General features: G+C 35.9%; 1 protein-coding gene across 1 annotated transcript in view; it reads left to right on the forward strand.

Moving 5' to 3' along the window:
* Positions 1-19,126, forward strand: part of DYNC1LI1 (dynein cytoplasmic 1 light intermediate chain 1) — a 39,420-nt gene extending 20,294 nt beyond the window's left edge. The window contains exons 3-13 of the mRNA XM_057704756.1: positions 3,576-3,692; positions 4,425-4,655; positions 6,526-6,695; positions 8,964-9,057; positions 11,203-11,338; positions 11,941-12,052; positions 14,220-14,279; positions 14,390-14,434; positions 15,099-15,219; positions 16,193-16,348; positions 18,174-19,126. Coding sequence (XP_057560739.1) covers positions 3,576-3,692; positions 4,425-4,655; positions 6,526-6,695; positions 8,964-9,057; positions 11,203-11,338; positions 11,941-12,052; positions 14,220-14,279; positions 14,390-14,434; positions 15,099-15,219; positions 16,193-16,348; positions 18,174-18,286 — 1,355 coding nt within the window. The 3' untranslated portion in view covers positions 18,287-19,126. The remainder of the gene's footprint in view (positions 1-3,575; positions 3,693-4,424; positions 4,656-6,525; positions 6,696-8,963; positions 9,058-11,202; positions 11,339-11,940; positions 12,053-14,219; positions 14,280-14,389; positions 14,435-15,098; positions 15,220-16,192; positions 16,349-18,173) is intronic.
* The last annotated feature ends 264 nt before the right edge of the window (positions 19,127-19,390 follow it).

The raw sequence follows: 19,390 nt of genomic DNA on the forward strand, positions 1-19,390 counted from the left end.
GGGAAGAAGCTTAGGTAACACATAGAAGAGTATATTCTGGATAGGCGGAACAGTGGATAAAGCCTTGAGGTTGAACTCTTTTATTAATAATTATAAGTCAGTGTTTGAGGGAAAGGTGGCAAAATAATGATATTAATACTTTTGTGCATGTTGAAATGTGAATTATTTATGGGACATCCAAATAGTGATGACCAGTAAGTAGTTCAGGAGAGACTGAGGCTTGAAGGAAGTCTGTGAGTCACCAGATTGTAGCTGGTATTGAAGGCATGTGTGATGATTCCCCTAGAATTATAAGTAAAGTGGGAAGAAAAGAGGTCTGGAGAAGGAACCCTGGGGGAAACACAAATGTTGAGTGGGGATGGAAGCGTGCAAGTAAGACTTAGGACCAGTCACCTAAAGGTAAGTGGTAGAACAGGAGAAGGTGCTGTGATTGTAGCTGTGGCAAGGGAGAGTGTTCTCTGACCTCTGTGTTTCCCTTACCTCTCTGCCAACTCCCAACCAAATCAGCCTTTGGGTCCGGCTGTACGCACCCCACTGCTAACATGTTAGTTCAGGCCTACCTTATTTCTTGCTAGGACTCCAGTAATAGTTTATTATCTAGTCTCCTTACTCCCAAACTTACCCTTGTCAGTCATTCCTTGGCACCTTTCTTTTTGTTGTTTTGTTTTTTATAAATTTTATTTATTTATTTATTTATTGGCTGTGTTGGGTCTTCATTGCAGTGCGTGGGCCTTCTCTCGTTGCACAGAGCGGGGGCTACTCTGTTGCGGTTTGCAGGCTTCCCCTTGCCGTGGCTTCTCCTGTTGCAGAGGATGGGCTCTAGGTGCTTGGGCTTCAGTAGTTATGGCACACGGGTTCAGTAGTTGTGGCTTGTGGGCTCTAGAGCACAGGTTCAGTAGTTGTGGTGCACAGGCTTAGTTGCTTTACAGCATGTGGGATCTTCCTGGACCAGGGCTCGAACCCGTGTCCCCTGCATTGGCAGGTGGATTCCTAACCTCTGCGCCACCAGGGAAGTCCTTCTGATGCATTTTTGAGAACCATTTAGTCCATTGAAATCTGGTCTTATGATAAGTGGGAGGGAACCCTTCCACTTGTATTCAGACTTTAGAAAAAGGAAAGAACCACACTGTAGTGATGGCTGCAAAAACTTAGAATAGTGACAGTATTTTTGATATCATGAATTTGGACTCAAAATCTATTTAAACCTTTAAAGTTAGAATTAGATAAACTAAAAGGCAGACATAAACTTATTTCTTAAGGAATCACTCATAATTTTACCATCAGATGTTTATTTCTAACTGATTTTATTATGGTTTCATTCTTTTTGCTTATGGTTAAGCAAATTATTGATTATTTCTGATATTTTTAGGGTTTTATTCTTTTTGCTTATGCAAAAACTGGAAATTAAAGAGAAGATAAATCCTGGGTCATATTAAGTGAAGTTTTATCTGATTAATTACTACCTATTTTTATGGATATCTGTATATTGTACTTTGAACATTCTTACTGAATATTGTGTTGTGGATTTAAGCTTCTATGATAAGTCTGGGAACTAAGTGTTTGCTTATGATACATAACACTGTTTCTGTGGGATAATCAATTTTCAATTGGTGTCATTTTAACTTAGAAGACTCCTTTCAGGAAAGTAGCCTGTCATAAGAGAAATCTTGATTCTTTTCTTTCAAGTTATAGAACGGACTCAGACTTTTTCTTTTTAAGTTAATAAACTTTATTTTTTTAGAGCAGTTTTAGGTTCACAGCAAAATTGAGTGGGAAGTGCAGAGAGTTTCCAGATATCACCTGTCCCCACACATGCACAACCTCCCCCGCTATTGACATCCCCACGGTGTTACATTCACTATAGTCAGTGTACCCACACTGACAACATCCTTACCACCCAGAGCCCGTAGTGCACACGCAGGTTTGTTTTTGGTGTTGTATGTTATATGGATTTTGACAAATGTCTAATGACTTGTATTTGCCATTATCGTACCATACAAAATAGGTCTTAAAAATCCTCTGCTCTGGCCTATTTCGACACTCTTTAAAAGAAGGCTTTCATAGATCTCACACGATGAGTTAGATTATTTTTATTATGTCTAATGCTCATGCCTACTGAGGTGACTAGATATAAATTCTTTGAATTTTTTTTATAGTTCTTGAACTACAAAAAGTAATTATAAATTAAATGCCATAAAAGCTGTGGAATTGATAAAATTCAAATTACTGGTCCGTATAACACGATGTTTTGCTGAAATTAAATGAATTTAATAGCAGATGTATTTATGTATTTTATTTTTCACTGGCTAACTTTTTGCTCTCCGTTTTAAGCATGATTGATCATCCTGGAACTCATGTCATTATCATAGATATTACTGTTTTCAACCCAATCTGTTATTTTGATGGGCCATTTTAATAGTTCACTGCAAAAATAGTACTGAAAAATAAGTACTCATTTAATGGCAAGTTCTTTATTGCCTAGTTAAGGCCACACTTATTGCTGTGAAATGTTGGAAATGGTTCAGAACCATTCTGACCAGTACAGTTGAAAATAGCCCTGACTGCTCTGAGACACTTTATTTTGAGTTTGGCATACCTTTTGTGGCCACTCTCTTCTCTGCTCTGTCTGCATCAGTTGGCCTCAGCTTGGTACCAGAAGCATGATGAACACCAGTGTAGAGCTAGGTACTGCAATTTTCTGACAGCATTTAGATATAAAGGTAGTTTTTCAGAAGATCCAGGACATATATAATTTTTTAAATGCTTAACGTGAAAACAACTTTTAAATTCTCAGAGAACTCATGAGTCTCCAGAAATAAGTCCTTAGATCCAAGAAACTCACCTTTAAGTACCAATAACACCATATTGTTAATAACAAAATAAGTCCATGAAATAGTAACATGCAGTATTTAGATAAATTAACAATACAAAGAAAACCTCACCAAAACATTGAATAGCCAGCCTAGTTTTAAACTTTAAAATTTGTTCCAAGTTTAAATCACATCATTTTTTGCTATTAATATTTTTTAAGTCTACATTTTATTTTTGCCTATTCTGTGTTCTCTCTACCCTTGTTCTTGCCCAATTCGATAACCTCAACCCTCACCCCTCTCCTTTGCTACGTATTTCTTAGACATCGTGGTTTTGGCAAGGCTACGGTCACAGTTCCCTGCGGCCAGCTTTTATGTATTACCCTTCCTGCACGAGTGGCTCTTGGGTGTGCACGTAATCCCAACTGGCCCAACTAAGAGTCTTTACCTGGAGAGTCTTCAGACTGAAAACTGACAGAGTCTTTTGTTCCTTGTAGATTAAATGAGATGGCATAAGAGCTGAGCTTCCTGAAGAGTACCCATGGAGGAAGCCATTTGTAATAGGATAAAATGAGACTTAACAGAGGAGTAGAGATACCAAGGGAGAGAATCCTGGAGGTGAAGTCTGCATCTTCACCTGTATAGAGTTACCTAGTTATCTTCCATCAAATTACCATAGTTCCAGTTGGGTTTTTCACTCAGCACACTAGAAGACATCCTTAAATAATCCATATTATAATTTTAAAGATTCGTCCTTTTTTACAGGTGAAGATGGAGCTGGAAAAACAAGCTTAATAAGAAAAATTCAGGGAATAGAGGAGTACAAGAAAGGAAGAGGATTGGAATATTTGTACTTAAATGTTCATGATGAAGACCGGGATGGTGAGTGTTTTTTATTTAATGGAAGTTTCCTGAAGTTTTTCCTAGTTGCACTGCTGTCCATATTAACATTAATCTTTGACTTTTCTTAGTGTGTCATTTTTTACTAGGAGACCTACTATGTCATGCCAGTCAGTAAATAGTTATGTTAGGGGGATACTTTTATTGGCTTGGTATTGGGATTCATATAGTGTTATTTTTAAATGTCTTAAGGTATTGGTGTGCAGACTTTAGCTTACTTGCTAACCTTAAAGAATCTCAAATTTTCAGTTCATTTTCCCTCTGATAGTGAAATAATAGTATCCTATTGTTGTTTTACCCTCTTTTTACCATCTTCTCATTTTTTGACATGTAAGTGTCATTTACTGCCCAGCTTTTCTCATCTGACCGGCCATTTTTTTCTCCTGTAGATCACTTGCCTTCTCATTTTTGTATATATCTTGAATATGCATGGCTCTGTCTGCTGATGGTAAGAGTAGAAACATGTTATTCAGTCTCTGGTTTGGGATTGAGAAGTATGAAGTAGAGGATGCTGATTTTCTGTGTTGGCAGTTAAATCATCTTCTTGAGTATTCATTAGGACTTTACTGACTTGGTAGACATAACGCAAGTAGTTGAACTTTGCCCAAGGAGATATCTCTGTGGAGATGCCCTAAAATACCAAGTAGCATTGTTTGTTGGATGATGAAATGACTATATCCTGTTACCTTGCTAACTTTCTTTTGTCTCTTGTAGATCAAACTAGATGTAATGTATGGATCTTGGATGGAGACCCGTATCACAAAGGCCTCCTTAAATTTTCACTGGATGCCATTTCTCTGAAGGACACTCTAGTTATGTTGGTTGTTGATATGTCAAAGCCTTGGACTGCTTTGGATTCTTTACAGAAATGGGCAAGTGTTGTTAGAGAACATATTGACAAGTTGAAAATTCCTCCTGAAGAAATGAAAGAAATGGAACAAAAGTGTGAGTAGTCTAGAAAATATAGATTTCAAAGACAAAATGCCCTAGCTGACTATCATAATTGTTAGGAACTTTTGACTTTGAATAAGGTTTAATGAAGGAAACAATGTGAGTACTGCTTTTGAAATTCAATTTGAATAATGTGCTAGGTTTTACTATAGTTTTACCTTGAAAACATATACATAATGGCAGACTCTTTAGTAAAGATGCCTTTTCTCCTTTGCCAAAAGGCCGTATGTGTTCATTTTGGAGAGCAGTTTTTCAGGAAAAAAAAATTTGGATCTTTCTTCAGCTGCTCATTTTCAGTAGTTTCGTTTCTTGATAAGTAAAACAATCTTAATAACCTTGTCAAAATGAAGTATGTCCGAAAAATGTTAACACGTAAATGTAAAGATGTTAATCTGGTTTTATGTTTTACAAAGTACTTAATTTATTTTGTACATGCCCATGTAAATTGGAAATTTTCATGGAAATTATGAAAATGATATGGGTCATTTCTAACAAGTCGTAAGCCACTTGTCACAGTTCTTAGTTTCACTGAGAGCCTCTTCATATGTCAGTGTTGCCCTTTGCTTAAGAAAATATACAGATGGTATGCTGCTCTTCTTTGCTATTGTTAGCTGATAACTTTTAGGGAAAATTTGACGGCTTACTGGAATTTATATTCACGGAAACAGTAAAACCTTAAGAGAATATATGTCCTAAATCATTGAAGATGTCTGTTTTTAATCTACACCTTTTTTCCCTTGCTGGCCATCGCCTGTGGGGCTTCTCCCCTCTCTGCTGTAGCAGTCAGTGGTTCTCAGTGTGTGATCCCGAGACCAGCAGCTTCAGTCTCAGTACAGCTGGGAGCTTGTCAGAAATACACATTCTCAGGCCCTGCTTGCTGAATCAGAGACTTCTGGTGCATGCTAAAACATGAGAACCAGGTAGATTTCAGCCCCTGATTTGAAGGGTAGTAGCTACCAGAGCTGCTAAAGGTATACTCATGGCCTGTGTTCCTGGTGGAACCACACTCAGCTGTTCAAGATTCCCCTCTTCCTTGACCCCATGTAAGTTTAGGACAGTTTTCCTCCTTTGTGGCTCTGTATAATATTCCCTCATATACTGTTTTAATCCTGTGCTGTGGATAATTTGTTTCCAAATTTGTCATTTTGCCTTGAAACGTGAAAATGAATTGTATGGAAATCCCTGTGTGTGTGTATGTGTCATTGGTTCCTTAAGAATTCCTTGAAGACTAATTACTAAATCAAAGTATACATTGTTAAGCCTCTTGGTATAGTCATGTTAACTTTTTTTTAAGTGAAGGTTTTGACAATTTTGCAGATGAGTTCAAAAAATTCATCAGTGTTGGTAATATCTCACTAGTTCTTGGGATTATAGAGTAAATATGGCTCGAGATTGCACCTGGGTAAAGAGGAGGAGACCTGAATAAAGGGTTTAGGGAAGGGAAGTTAATATTAGAAAGCCATCTGGAACTGTCTTTTAAATTGTGGAAATTCTCCAGCCCTCTCCCACCCCCTCAATATTTATTTCTCCTTTTATCCTTTCAGTGCCCTTTGAGAATTAGAGAGGGAAGAGGGACAAAGCTCGATTGTGACTTGCCCACAGTAATTTGCACAGACTAAATCAGTCCTGCATTGAACCCCACTCTTTGGAGCCACTCAGTGTTTTATTCTGCCTCCTGATAATTAATGTGGGTCCAGTGTTTTCTGTACTGTCTTTGAAATGGATTCCTCAAAACCTTTTTGTTCCTCACACAAGACTAAGTATGAACTCTAGTAAAGTATGTATTTAGACTGCAGAAAAGCTGCCTGCTGAAATAAAAAGCTATTTCTAAACTATGTATTAAATTATTTACTTTGGTTTTCAGTGATTAGAGACTTTCAGGAATATGTAGAGCCAGGAGAAGATTTCCCAGCTTCTCCTCAGAGAAGAAATACTGCGTCACAGGAGGACAAAGATGACAGTGTGGTTTTACCTCTGGGTGCAGATACACTTACACAGAACTTGGGCATTCCAGTGCTAGTAGTCTGCACAAAGGTTGGTTTGCTTCCTACAGATTCTGCTACTGATACTAACCAAGGATGAACAACTGTTTTCTTTTCTAGGCTCCTTTTGGAGTTGATGCATTAGTTTTTCTAGGTAACTTTTCTTAATAAATAGAAATAATAGTTTAAAATATTGAATGATATTCACGTTTATTTTGTGATCTTAATCATAGTTTTCTTTGAAAGAAAATGTTACTTCAGAAATTCTATTGTGATCAAATTTCATTTTCCTAATTCCAATTAGACTTCAAATTGTATAGACAGTTTAGTAGAAATAATTACAGGTAAGATGATAATTATCAACTTTATAAAATATTTTTCTACAGTAAGTTTTATGTACTAATATCTTGATATTAGAAAATTTACTTAAAATAGACTTAATTTTAAAGACCTATCAGTACTCATTATGTAAAAAGTTGCTATGTAGCTATCAAAGGCCTTTTACTTACTTATTAAAGAGATTGTGGTAGGATTGCTATTAAAAAATTCTGTTAATTTAGTTCTGTCATTGTGTACACTTTATATTACAATCAAATTTCCTTAAAAAAATAATGTATCTTCTCCCCATTTGGTCCTAAGTAGTATGTCTTTACTGTGTAAACCATGGAATAGTTAAGAAAATTACAGAACATAGAAGCACTTTTGAGATCTAAAATTATTATGTTTTTTGTAATGTGAAATTTGCACATGTGATTGAAGGGAGGGTGTGGAATTTATTCATCTTTGGAATAAAAATGACAAAAAATATTTAAATAGAGCTTAAATTTTACTTTAAACGCTACAGAAATTATTAATAACAAAGGAATGAGGAGTAGCATTTAAAATGATGAAGTCAGTCTATTTTCTGCTTTTCAGATGGTGATTCAGATGTAGTTAATTTGTTACTTATACCTTTTCCATAAAACTATGTCTAAACTCTCACAATAGAATCCTTTTGTGTGTAGTTTATTTTGGTTTCATTTTGTTTGGCAAAGAGCTGTTTATTGGCAGATATTTTCCTGTTTTTACACCACAACTTATAAAAAGCTCTTATTTTCCAAAGGAAAAATATTAAGCTTTAGAGGGACCTGAATCAGTATCAGATGAGTCATAGATTCATAAAACTTTCAAGCCAAAAGAGATCATCTGCAGTATTTCACAGAATCTGAGACACTGTCAGTTCTACTTCAGTTTAAGACCTTTTAAAATGGGGGGGTGGGGGGGGTGGGAGAATGTGTATCTCAGGATAGATGAAGAATGCTGGTTCCACTCAGTTTAAAGACCCTGGAAATTGAGATTCAGAGAGACTAAGTTTCTTACCAGATCCTCATATTTCAGTTAAAAATGTTTTTTTTACTAAACTATCATGCTTCACGAAAAGTGTCATAAGTCAACAGTATAATAATTATAATATCTTTAATAATTTGAAATAATTATTGTGTTCCATAAAATGGATAATATACTATATCATGTTTATACAAGGAGACTGTTCTGTGATGTATATTTGCATAATAAAAAATGACATATCAAAAAAATGACATATCAAATTTGACCCCAAACTAATATTAGGTATAATGGACATTGTTTATTTCTACATTTTATAACCTTCAATTCAGAAAAGTTTTGGTGAAGTTATTTGGATATCATGCATAATGTTTGAACATACCTTAATTTTTTTCCTAACATTTTTTTTGTAGGAAGCAGAATTCAGAATTGCTTCATTGATTGTACAGGTGACATTTCAGAAATAGCCTGTAATTCCCCTTTTTTGCTGTTGGTGAAATTGAAGTGAGAGTAAATAAAAGCACCAGGAAAGAAGTGAAGGTCCGTTAAAAGCTATCAAATAAGCAGAGGAATAAAGGGGAAATAGTGAGAGGTGCAGACTGCCTGGATGTGCAGAGTATTTTATAGAACTTGAATAGATTTTAGATCTTAAAAACTCTATTCTAGGACATAAGTCGTTGAGTTTAGCAAGTATGACCGCTCATTATAAGCTTGTCTGTTATTCCTCATTCCTTTATGTACTGAAACTTTCTCTTTGATGTCTTCATCACGCTCAGTATATCATAGAAATCAATGTTTTTTAAAGAAATAAAATAGTCATTAGTCTTAAGACTCCAACTGAAAGTCTCTAGACAGATAAAAGTAATTAATATTCTAGGTTCTTCTGGTCAGAGTGGTAGTTTCATGATACTCCCCCACCCAACATTGAACTGTTTAAATCATTGTATTATTATTTAAAGTTAATATTATTTTTTTTTAAATTATTTTAACTTATTAGTGTGATGCCATTAGTGTGTTGGAGAAAGAACATGACTACAGAGATGAGCATTTTGATTTTATTCAGTCACATATCCGGAAGTTTTGTTTACAGTGTATCCTTTTAATACATTGATTGATGCAGTGTTCCTTAGCTGTTTGCATGGTTGTTTAAGTAAAGGAATAAATTGATATACTTCAAAAATTCCATAAACTTTCTTCTTCCTGCCTCCAGCTGGAAATTTCAATTCCCAAATCATTTATATCTAGGTATTTTGAGATATAAAAGCAAGTATTGAAATATGTAACTTTGACTTGCTGTGTTTAAAGTACTGTGATTAAGAAAAATTATGATCAGACTTATGTAGAAAATTCTAATGAGGTGGCATTGTAAACATTCCCATTAAAAGCTGGTATTCATTTCGTGGGGGTGGGCAGTAGGGCAAGATCAGTATTTGGGTTAGTGATTTCTTATTTTTAATATGTTTAGTATGTTATCTCCACTGTAGTCTAATGCAGTGGTTTTTAAATCTGGCTGTGCCCATCTGCGACTTACTGAATAGGAACATTCCAAGGGGAGGCTGGAGAATCTAAGCTCAATTTTAAAAAAGCTTTCTGGGTAATTTTGATGATCACAAGGTTGGAAAACCTAGCATAAGGAATCTTGTGTAGTCTAGGTTGCAAGGATTATATGAGCCAGTGAAGAACATTTACAGCTAAACAAAGGATAAAATGAGTAAGTGAGTGCTTTTAAGAGAATTTCCTGTGGAAAACTTCAAACAGCTTGAGAGCACTGAAGAGAGGTGTTCTCACTCGCCCCCTTGGATCAGATGTTTTGCAGTTGCATTCCCCAGTCAAAGCTCTTGGGTCTGAAAAGTGAAGAAGTGATAGACATTAGGAGTAGACAGGAATAATAAGTAAAGTACACGTGTTTATAGTGTCTGCAGTTTTTCATTGTCATTAATGGACGTTTAAGGACCACTTGGCAAGAGCCTCACTGAATAATGAATAAGATCACTTGACACTGGGAGTTTCCTTTTCCCTTTTTCCTTCAGTAGTTTGTCCTCCTTGGCCCTTTCTCTTCTCATGTCACATAATAGTTGGTTGAATTGAATTAAAGGGCATTTGTCTGCGAAAGAAAACAAAAAGTGGGAATGACTGAAGTAGGTGTTGATAGCCTTTTTTGTTATCTTTGCAGATTAGAAAGTTTGAGAACAGTCTCTTTAAACGGTTGTTTAAAGCTACACTTGGAAATGTACATACAGAGATGTAACCAGGAAGGAGACTGTTCACTACAGTAATTACAGACCTTTAGTAGAGCTGATTGATGTTATAAGAACACAAAACAAGAAATCACTTCAAGATAGTGAGGTGTGTGTCAGTGAGTGAGGGCAACAATTCAAAATCATCTTTATTTTAAAAATTAAAAAATTTTAATTGCATTGCAAATTTTCCAGCTATATAAATTTCCCAAATTATCATAAATTGGTTCTCAGTATGAGAAAGATCATTCATGAAAAGTTCATACAGTTAAGCTGTTATTAAGATTATGATGTTTGTTTCTACCAAATTAAGTATTATGACAAGTAGTATTTAGCAATAATACCATTTTAAGGTTTGTAAGCCTTGGTTCGTGTCCTAGAAAATATGAATATCCTAGTTCAGAAGTTAAACCATTCTCAGCACTTCCTCTTGGCCTGAGTCACTATCTCTTTTGGGACCCAGTGGTTAGTGCTAGCGTTTTGGCCATGAAATCTACTTTTGCCTTGGATCAGGCTTGAAAGCTTCCTGCTGGTTCTTAATAGTTCATCTTCTCTGTTCACTGATCTCCTGAGTCCTAGTTCCTGGACTAGTAAACACTATAAGAGACACTAGTGCAAACCATTTTTGTTGAAAAGGCAAAACAGTTTTTGGTAAATAATATCCCTCCTTCATGAAGTTTGGAAAGGTAAAAAACAAAAAGAAATTGCCTCCTCATATGCTTTAAATATAGAGGTAGTAGTGGTGTCAGTTATTAAATTTACCCTTTCTTTCTTGGCTAATGAGATTTTTGCCCTCCTAAATAAGTTAAATCAGTTATGTAGAGATTGTTTTATTTGCATTTTAGCCTATATGTAAGTATTTTATACTTTTGAAATTCTTGATTATCATGTAAAATTATTTTTGAAACTAATATGCATAAATGTTAAGCTGAGAACACAGAATTTTATGGTACCTGTTCATGGAGCTTGTCCAAAAATTTCTTTAACGATTTTATTCAGATGGTGCAGCACTTATTTACACTTCAGTAAAAGAAAACAAAAATATAGATTTAGTATATAAATACATCGTTCAGAAACTCTACGGATTTCCCTATAAGATTCCTGCTATTGTTGTGGAAAAAGATGCAGTATTTATGTAAGTATACGCTGAAGTATATCATTTTATCAGGTATTGTTGCTGCAAACTAATGGCGCATCATCGTTTTTGGTGCATCTTCATCATCATCATCTCATTTTCATGGGAAGTGAGACCAGTATCCTTTTCCATGAGTAGGGGAGAATCTGTTCCTAGATTGTTTTGTTTATAACCTGTCTTGATTCTTTTATCATTGCCTTTTAGATTTACTGCTGGCCTGAGCCCTTTTGAAAGGCTTGCTGTTGTAACTAAAGCATCTATTGGGTGTATATATCAGTGTTTCTGCTCTTGAATTGGTTATGATACATAAGGACCCAATGTATAATCTAGACATGCTTTGAAAACTTATCTAAATAAATTGGGAGGTAAAAATAATTACCACCCTCACCCCCAAAAAACCTATAATGGCAGTTTTAAAATCGGGAAGCTTAATAATTTGAAGTAGAAATTAGTAAACTTGAGCTCTGTAATAACACTGATTAATTTTCCATAATTGGACAAATTTAATTTCATTAAAATATTTCCCTTAATATGATCATGGATTGAAATGAAAGAATGACTATATAAATGCTTGAGAATTTATCATGTGCATTTCTTTCTAGTCCAGCAGGGTGGGATAATGATAAGAAAATAGGAATATTACATGAAAATTTTCAAACGTTAAAAGCAGAAGACAATTTTGAAGACATCATAACTAAACCACCTGTCCGAAAGGTAAGAATTTTAGTATACAGTCTCAGTATTTAGCCTTTTAAACTAAGGGTAAGTCCTTGATTTTAAGACTGTAGATAGAGGGACTTCCCTGGTGGCACAATGGTTAAAAACCCACCTGCCAATGCAGGGGACACAGGTTTGATCCCTGATCTGGGAGGATCCCACGTGCTGCGGAGCAACTAAGCCTGTGGGCCACAACTACTGAGCCCGTGTGCCACAACTACTGAAGTCCACACACCTAGAGCCCATGCTCTGCAACAAGAGAAGTCACCGCAGTGAGAAGCCGGTGCACCACAATGAAGGGTAGCCCTTGCACGTCTCAACTAGAGAAAGCCTGCATGTGGCAGCGAAGACCCAACGTAGCCAATAAATAAATAAATTAAAAAAAATAAATTAAAAAAAAAGATTGTAGGTAGAAAGATAAGGGGGTCCTTTTCTACCAAGTTGTGAACTTTACAACCTAGAGCTCAACCAAAAGCCAAGGACACTTTGCTAGAATAATTGTATTAGTGTCTGTCTGTCTAGGCAGATCTTGCATCTTCTTCATGGTCATTAGTTATTTATACTAGTCCACAACTGTCCAGGGGCTGCCAGGTTCCTAGATTTAATTTTAGTCTTTACTGTTACGTGTGATTCTTTTTTTTTTTTTGGCACACGAGCTTAGTTGCTCTACGGCATGTGGGATCTTCCTGGAGCTGGATTGAACCCGTGACCTCTGCATTGGCAGGTGGATTCTTAACCACTGCGCCACCTAGGAAGCCCACGTGTGATTCTTATGACTATTAAATCCAGTTCCAGAAGTTACTCTTTTTTCATATATGTTGGTTTCGCTAAGCAGTATATGGTGTTTTATGGGTAGATAGTATAGATACTTCTGAAAGGTTGTATAAAAATGAATGTTTGCATGTAGTACTTCTCACTGACTTTTAATTTGACCATGTTTCAGGAAAAAGTAATTTTGATTTAACATATAATAAGGTTCTTAAATAAAAATCCAAACATTTACATTGAGCAGGTAGAAATAAGAAAAGTAATGTCAAATGAAAAATCACTTGGTGTGTTATTTGGTTTGGATGTCTATTAAAAGAAACGCGCATACCAAAAAAATTTGTTTTTCCTGTTCTCTCTTTTACCAGCAAAATTGTGCTTTCAGTTGTCTTTTGTTCATTTCGCAAGTATTTATTGAGCTACCGTGTAGGCAACTAGGTGCTAAATAGGACTGTGCTGCAGTAGTGAATCAGGGTATATGCCCCCTCTCAAGTGGTGGTCAGTGCTGTGGAAGTAAAGCTGAGTGTGGGGGAGGGCGAGTGAGAGCATGGAAGTGGGAAGGGCTGCAGTTTCAGGAATGGTGAGGGGATAGCTCTGATGAGAGGGGAGAACACCGAAGGCGTGGGGAACAGGACGTGCACATGCCCCAAGGCAGGAGTGGGTGAGGGGGCCAGAGAGGCTGGAAAAGAGCCCCCAGAGGGCCAGAGTGGTCGGAGAGAAAGGCCTCTTCATTAGGCTGCAGTCAGGACTTGGGATTTCGTGCTGAGTGGGATGGAAGGTGATGGGGGGGCGAGTTTGAACAGAGGAGTGATATGATCTGACTTAACCTTTTCAAATGATCGCTCTGCCTGCTGGGTGGAAGATAGACCATGGCGTGCCTTGTACAGAAATAGGAGGAGCAGGAGACATTCACAACTCCTTTTTTTCTAATTATTCAGCAGATAGAAGAGGCATTATATTTGTATTTCAGGGAAATCAGGGGCAGGTTGCTTTTCACTCAGCTGAGCTAGTACTGGCCCTTTTAACACACCTAACAGTCATTTAGCACATCTTATAAGCATGACTGATAGGCCTATGGCTCTCAGCTTGTACTGTCCATACAGTAGCCTCTAGTCACATACGGGTTTTAAAGGTAAATTAAATGCGTTTTAAATAATTTTTAATAAAAAAAAAAAATTCAGTTTCTCAGTCAAAGTAGCCGCAGGCTAACGTACTAGACAGATAGGGACAGGACAGCTCAGCCGTAGGCCCTAGGGAGGGCAGCGCACCCACTTAAATATGATTTAGGTAATGTCCATATTCTTGGTGTTTTTTAAAAAATTATTCTAATCTGGAGTAAGTTATGAGTGACATTAGCATAATATATGAGGCTTGCTCATTTATGTGTTGCTTATTTCAGTTCGTGCATGAGAAGGAAATTGTGGCAGAAGATGACCAAGTGTTTCTTATGAAGCTGCAGGTATGAAATTACATCAGAAACAGACTTAGTATTTTCTTGTGCATATTTTCTTTAAAAATACAGCAATACATGCCTGAATGTCTAACCTAGAGTTTTTGTATATTTTTCAGTCCCTTTTAGCAAAGCAACCACCAACTGCAGCTGGGAGGCCTGTGGTCAGTATTATAGATTTTGACAAAATTATTAAAACGTAGTGCATATTGTTTTAGTTCTTTTTTCTTAATTATATACCTATCTCATATGGGTATGCTTTGATATAAACTTGAATTAAGGATTCTCCTGGAATTGGTGAAATTTTAAAAGATTAACTTCACTCCCGTTTAGAATATTGAAATCATAAAGATCTATTTTGCAGCATTTGTGCCGTATCAGTTACTGTGCTGAACCATTTATATACATGAGTTTATAAACCCTCACAGCAGGCAGATGAGGCAGGTCCTGTCATTATCCCCATTTTGCTGGTGGGGAAGTGGAGGCTTTGGAGGACATCACGGCTTGCCTGAGATGATACAGCTGGTGGGACGGGATGCAAGTCTAGATTGCTGTCCAGATCTGACTCCTAAACTTATACTCGTAACCACACCTTATATTCAGTGTGTTTTTCTTTTCCCATTGAAGGGAAAGTTCTAAAATGCGATGGGTCTCTGGTATTCTAATAATGAGGACACCGTTGCTAAACACTTCTGTCCAGGGCTTGCAGCATAAAGAGACAGGTAGAAGTTATCGGGGACAGTTGCAAAGTAGTTTCTTTTTGTGATAACTTTTGTGAAGTTGCAAGTTTCATGGTTTTATAATTATGGCTTTCCTATTTTTACTTAGGATGCCTCGCCGAGAGTCCCAGGAGGCTCCCCTCGAACACCAAACAGATCTGTGTCATCCAATGTTGCCAGCGTGTCACCCATCCCTGCTGGGTCAAAAAAAATTGATCCAAACATGAAAGGTACATTTCTCCCTTTCTTAGAGAAAGCCACAAAATACATTTAACAATAGAAATCTACCTAGAGTCATCCCACCTTTTGCCTTAGTAGCTATTTTCATTTTTATGCAATAGCTTCTAAGCTTTGTGTCTCTCGATACAATCTCATAGTAAATCAGACTGTGAACCATTTTACAATGTAGTCTTAACATATCATCTCTGTGGTGTGAACTTTATGAAAGCTCTGTTATATTTAATCATTCTTCCATGGTAGGTCATTGAAGAAATTCATGTTTTTCCTATAACGGGTTATCTGCAGTTAACATAAAGGAAAAAACTACATACCTTATAGTTATTTCTATAGGAATAGTTGCCATACGTGGGATTAGTAGGTGAGAGTTTGTACCTTTTTATGCCTTTTGATGATGTTCCTCAGATGGATTGTTCAATTTACATGTCATGAACATTGAGTGTTGCAGTTTGCCTACAACCTAATCAGCATTCTCTAAGTATTAACTACTAAGAGCTTTCCCTGCTAGTATTTCCTTTCTGTTAGTATTTTCCTTCTGTGAATTGTTTATTGCTGTCCTTTGTCCATTCATCTCTTAGAACTTGTGCTGGTTTTTATATAGTATTGGGTAACTTTTTGTAATACTTGAAGCACGTATTTCTCAACAGTTATATTTTTGACGAATCCCTTTCAAAAGGGAGATATATTCATAACTAACATCTATTTTAAATGCTTTTGGCCTTTAAAAAATAAGACTAATTTTTTAATAATTATCTTATGCTCTTAACACTCATATTTTGTTTTATATGTGAGTAGATAGAGAAGTTACCCCGCCACAAAAGATTAAACTTGACTTGAACTTGGAACATTTTCTGTGTGTGATTCATTTTCTGTGTATAATTACTATAATAATAATTTATAGAAAAGTTCAGTGCTTTGACTACAAGTTTTTATCTTTGTTTTTTGTTTTGTTTTGTTTTTTTATAGCTGGAGCTACGAGCGAAGGTGTCCTGGCAAATTTCTTCAATAGTTTGTTGAGTAAAAAGACTGGTTCCCCAGGAGGCCCTGGTGTTGGTGGTGGTAGCCCTGGAGGTGGGGCTGGAGGTGGAAGCAGTGGTTTACCACCATCTGCCAAAAAGTCAGGTATAGTTATCTGGAGGTTTTTTTTTTTTTTTTTAAGCTTTATTGAGATATAATTTACATACCATAAATTTGCTCATTTAAAGTGTACAATTCAGAGTTTTAGTGTATTTACAGACTTATGCAAACCATAACCATAATCTAATTTTAGAACATTTTCTTCTCCCTAAAAAGAAACATCCAACCTATTAGCAGTTATCCTTCCCTCCCCCGCAGTCCTCCTAGGCAGCAATCTGTTTTCTGTCTCTATATTTGCCGATCTAGAGAGTTCATATAAATGGAGTCATACAGCATATGCCTTCTTTAAAATGTTTTCGAGCTTCATCCATGTTGTAGCATATGTATCAATATTTCATTTTTTTTTTATTGCTGAAAAAATTCTATTGTATGGATTGCTGAAAAAGTTCCATTGATGGACATATGTTTTCATTTCTCTTGGGTATATATCTAGGAGTGAAAATGGGTATATATCTAGGAGTGAAATTGGTAACTCTATGTTTAAATTTTTAAAGAACTGCCAAAGTGTTTTCCAAAATGCTACACCATTTTACATTCCTGCCAGCAGTTTATGAGGGCCCCAGTTTCCCCACATCCTTTCCAAAAGTTGTTATTGTTCATCTTTGTGTTTTTTTGGTTTTCTGTTGTTTTGGGTTTTTTTGGTTTTGCTTAACCAAGTCCAAAGTGTCTCTTTATTAGAGTGTGTGTGTGTGTGTCTGTGTTTGTGTTTTTTTAATTGAAATATAATTGACTTACAATATTAGTTTCAGGTGTACAACATAGTGATTTGATATTTTTATACATTACAAAACGATCACCACTTGTCCTTTTTGGTTAGAGTCATCCTTTTGGCTGTGAAGTTCTATCTCATTGTGGTTTTGATCTGCATTTCTCTAACGTTAATTATGTTGAGGATCTTTTCATGTCTTTAATAACCATTTGTATATCTTCTTTGGTGAAATGTCTGTTCCGATCCTTTGCCCATTTTAAAATTGAGTTATTTATCTTTTTATTGTTGAGTTCTAAGTGTTTTTTAATATATTCTATTTACTGGATCCTCATCAGAGACAGAATTTGCAGACGTTTTCTCCGCTTGTGTTGGTTATCCCTTCACTTTCTTGAGTGTCCTGTGAAGCACACAAGTTTTGAATTTTGATAGTCTTTTCCTTTTGTTTGTATAAGCTCTTCAAACAGACTTTTTAACCCATTCTCCTTTTTTAATCACATGTTCTTGCCACCTTTTCCACAAGTACCTGCAGCTACCATTTTTGAACACTTCACAGGTTTCTGGGTATAAACTGAGTTATTTTCTGGCTTCTACTCTCTGTAGAAGATCACCTTCTCAGGACTGCCGATTTAATTACCACTCACTCGTCTTTCCAGATTACAGAATTTTGTTGCTGTCTTCTCTTTTACTGTTCTTATTGTTCTATGCCTTTAAAAAAAATACCTTTATGAGATTAAATGGTAGGTGCTAGTTTTACTTCTGTTTGAAAACAGACCCCACAATTTAAAATGAGGGAATTTAGGGACTTCCCTGGTGGTCCGATGGTTAAGACTCCGCGCTTCCACTGCAGGGGGTGCAGTTCCATCCCTGGTCGGGGACTAAGATCCTGTATGCAGTACGGTGAGGTCAAAAAAGAAAAAAAAATTTTTTTTTTTTTTTTTTAAATAAAAATGAGGGAGTTTTAAAATTAAGGGTGTTTATATTTACATAACTTTGTGTTTTAGATAAAGTTAATGAAATCATTGGCAGTTGTTAAATGAAGACACATTGGTGTAAAAGATATTTCGACTTACGTCTAATCTTACTTTCTTTTCCTTCAAATAGGTCAGAAGCCTGTCCTGTCAGATGTCCATGCGGAACTAGACAGAATTGCACGAAAACCAGTTACAGTTTCTCCTACAACACCTGCATCTCCTACGGAAGGAGAAGCTTCTTGAAGATACCAAATAAAGCCATTTATTCAGTTTTCTGGGATAATGTAAACTTGCCTCTGCCTTCTCCTTCAAAAGTGGAATTAGGGAGCTGGAGTGCTTTTTCAAATGGACTAAATTCATGTCTTTTTTGTGTATGTGGTTGCCCATTTTTATAAAAGGGAAGTATACAGAAGAAAATTATTCTACACTATGTAGGATTGCTATTTGCGTTGCCACTTTGAATAAGGAAGTAATTTTGGATTTTGAAAAACTCAAATTTATAGATCTGAAATACAGCCATGTGATCATATTCTAAAGGTTGCTTAAAACATATGGGAGGGTTTGGGAATGGCAGAAAATAATATGCTTTGGGCATTTGACTGACTTGGAAGGAAATCCAAGCTTATTTTAGTTAAGACTATTAAAAAAATCATTAAAAAAAATATGTGTTAGTTTTGCTGGAAAAGAGAAGATGATCAGTTGTCAGATTTTTCACACCAACGTAAACATGCCACCACACATGGAATATGCCAAGAAAACTATCAGATAGCATTTGATACACTAGTCATTGTCTCAGTCCACGATCCTGTAAGTTGTCATCAAAATATGATTTAGAAATATTGGTCAAGATTTGTTTCTTTAACTGAGAGTAAAAGAAAGCACACTGCCTAAATGTGTAAAAGAAAAATGCAGAGGTTGTTAAAATGTAAAGAGGTAACAGTCTTTGGATTTGTCTATATATATATATATATCTACCTATATATATATATACACATATATATATATATGGCTCTGCCTTAATATACCCCTTTTTTGTTTGTGACTTTCAGTTGTAATCAGTTAATAAAGTATTTATTCTCTGCATTCAGGTTCAAATAACTTGTTGCATTCTCTTACGTTTAAATTTGTATTTATATAATGAATAAGATTTGTTAGTATTTTAAAGTGTTTGACTTAATAGGATTATTGAGCTCTCTGATCTTCTTTCTAAGAGACGAATACATGAGATTCATTACCCTGTAAGTCTCCTTAAATCAGGAATTTACTTTGATCAATACATTTCCCCCATCAGCATGTCTTGAACTACAGAAACTTATGTCAGCATTCCTAATAGAAAAAAATAGAGCC

Source organism: Hippopotamus amphibius, chromosome 13 (genome assembly GCF_030028045.1).
Source record: "Hippopotamus amphibius kiboko isolate mHipAmp2 chromosome 13, mHipAmp2.hap2, whole genome shotgun sequence".
Taxonomy (NCBI): Eukaryota; Metazoa; Chordata; class Mammalia; order Artiodactyla; family Hippopotamidae; genus Hippopotamus; species Hippopotamus amphibius.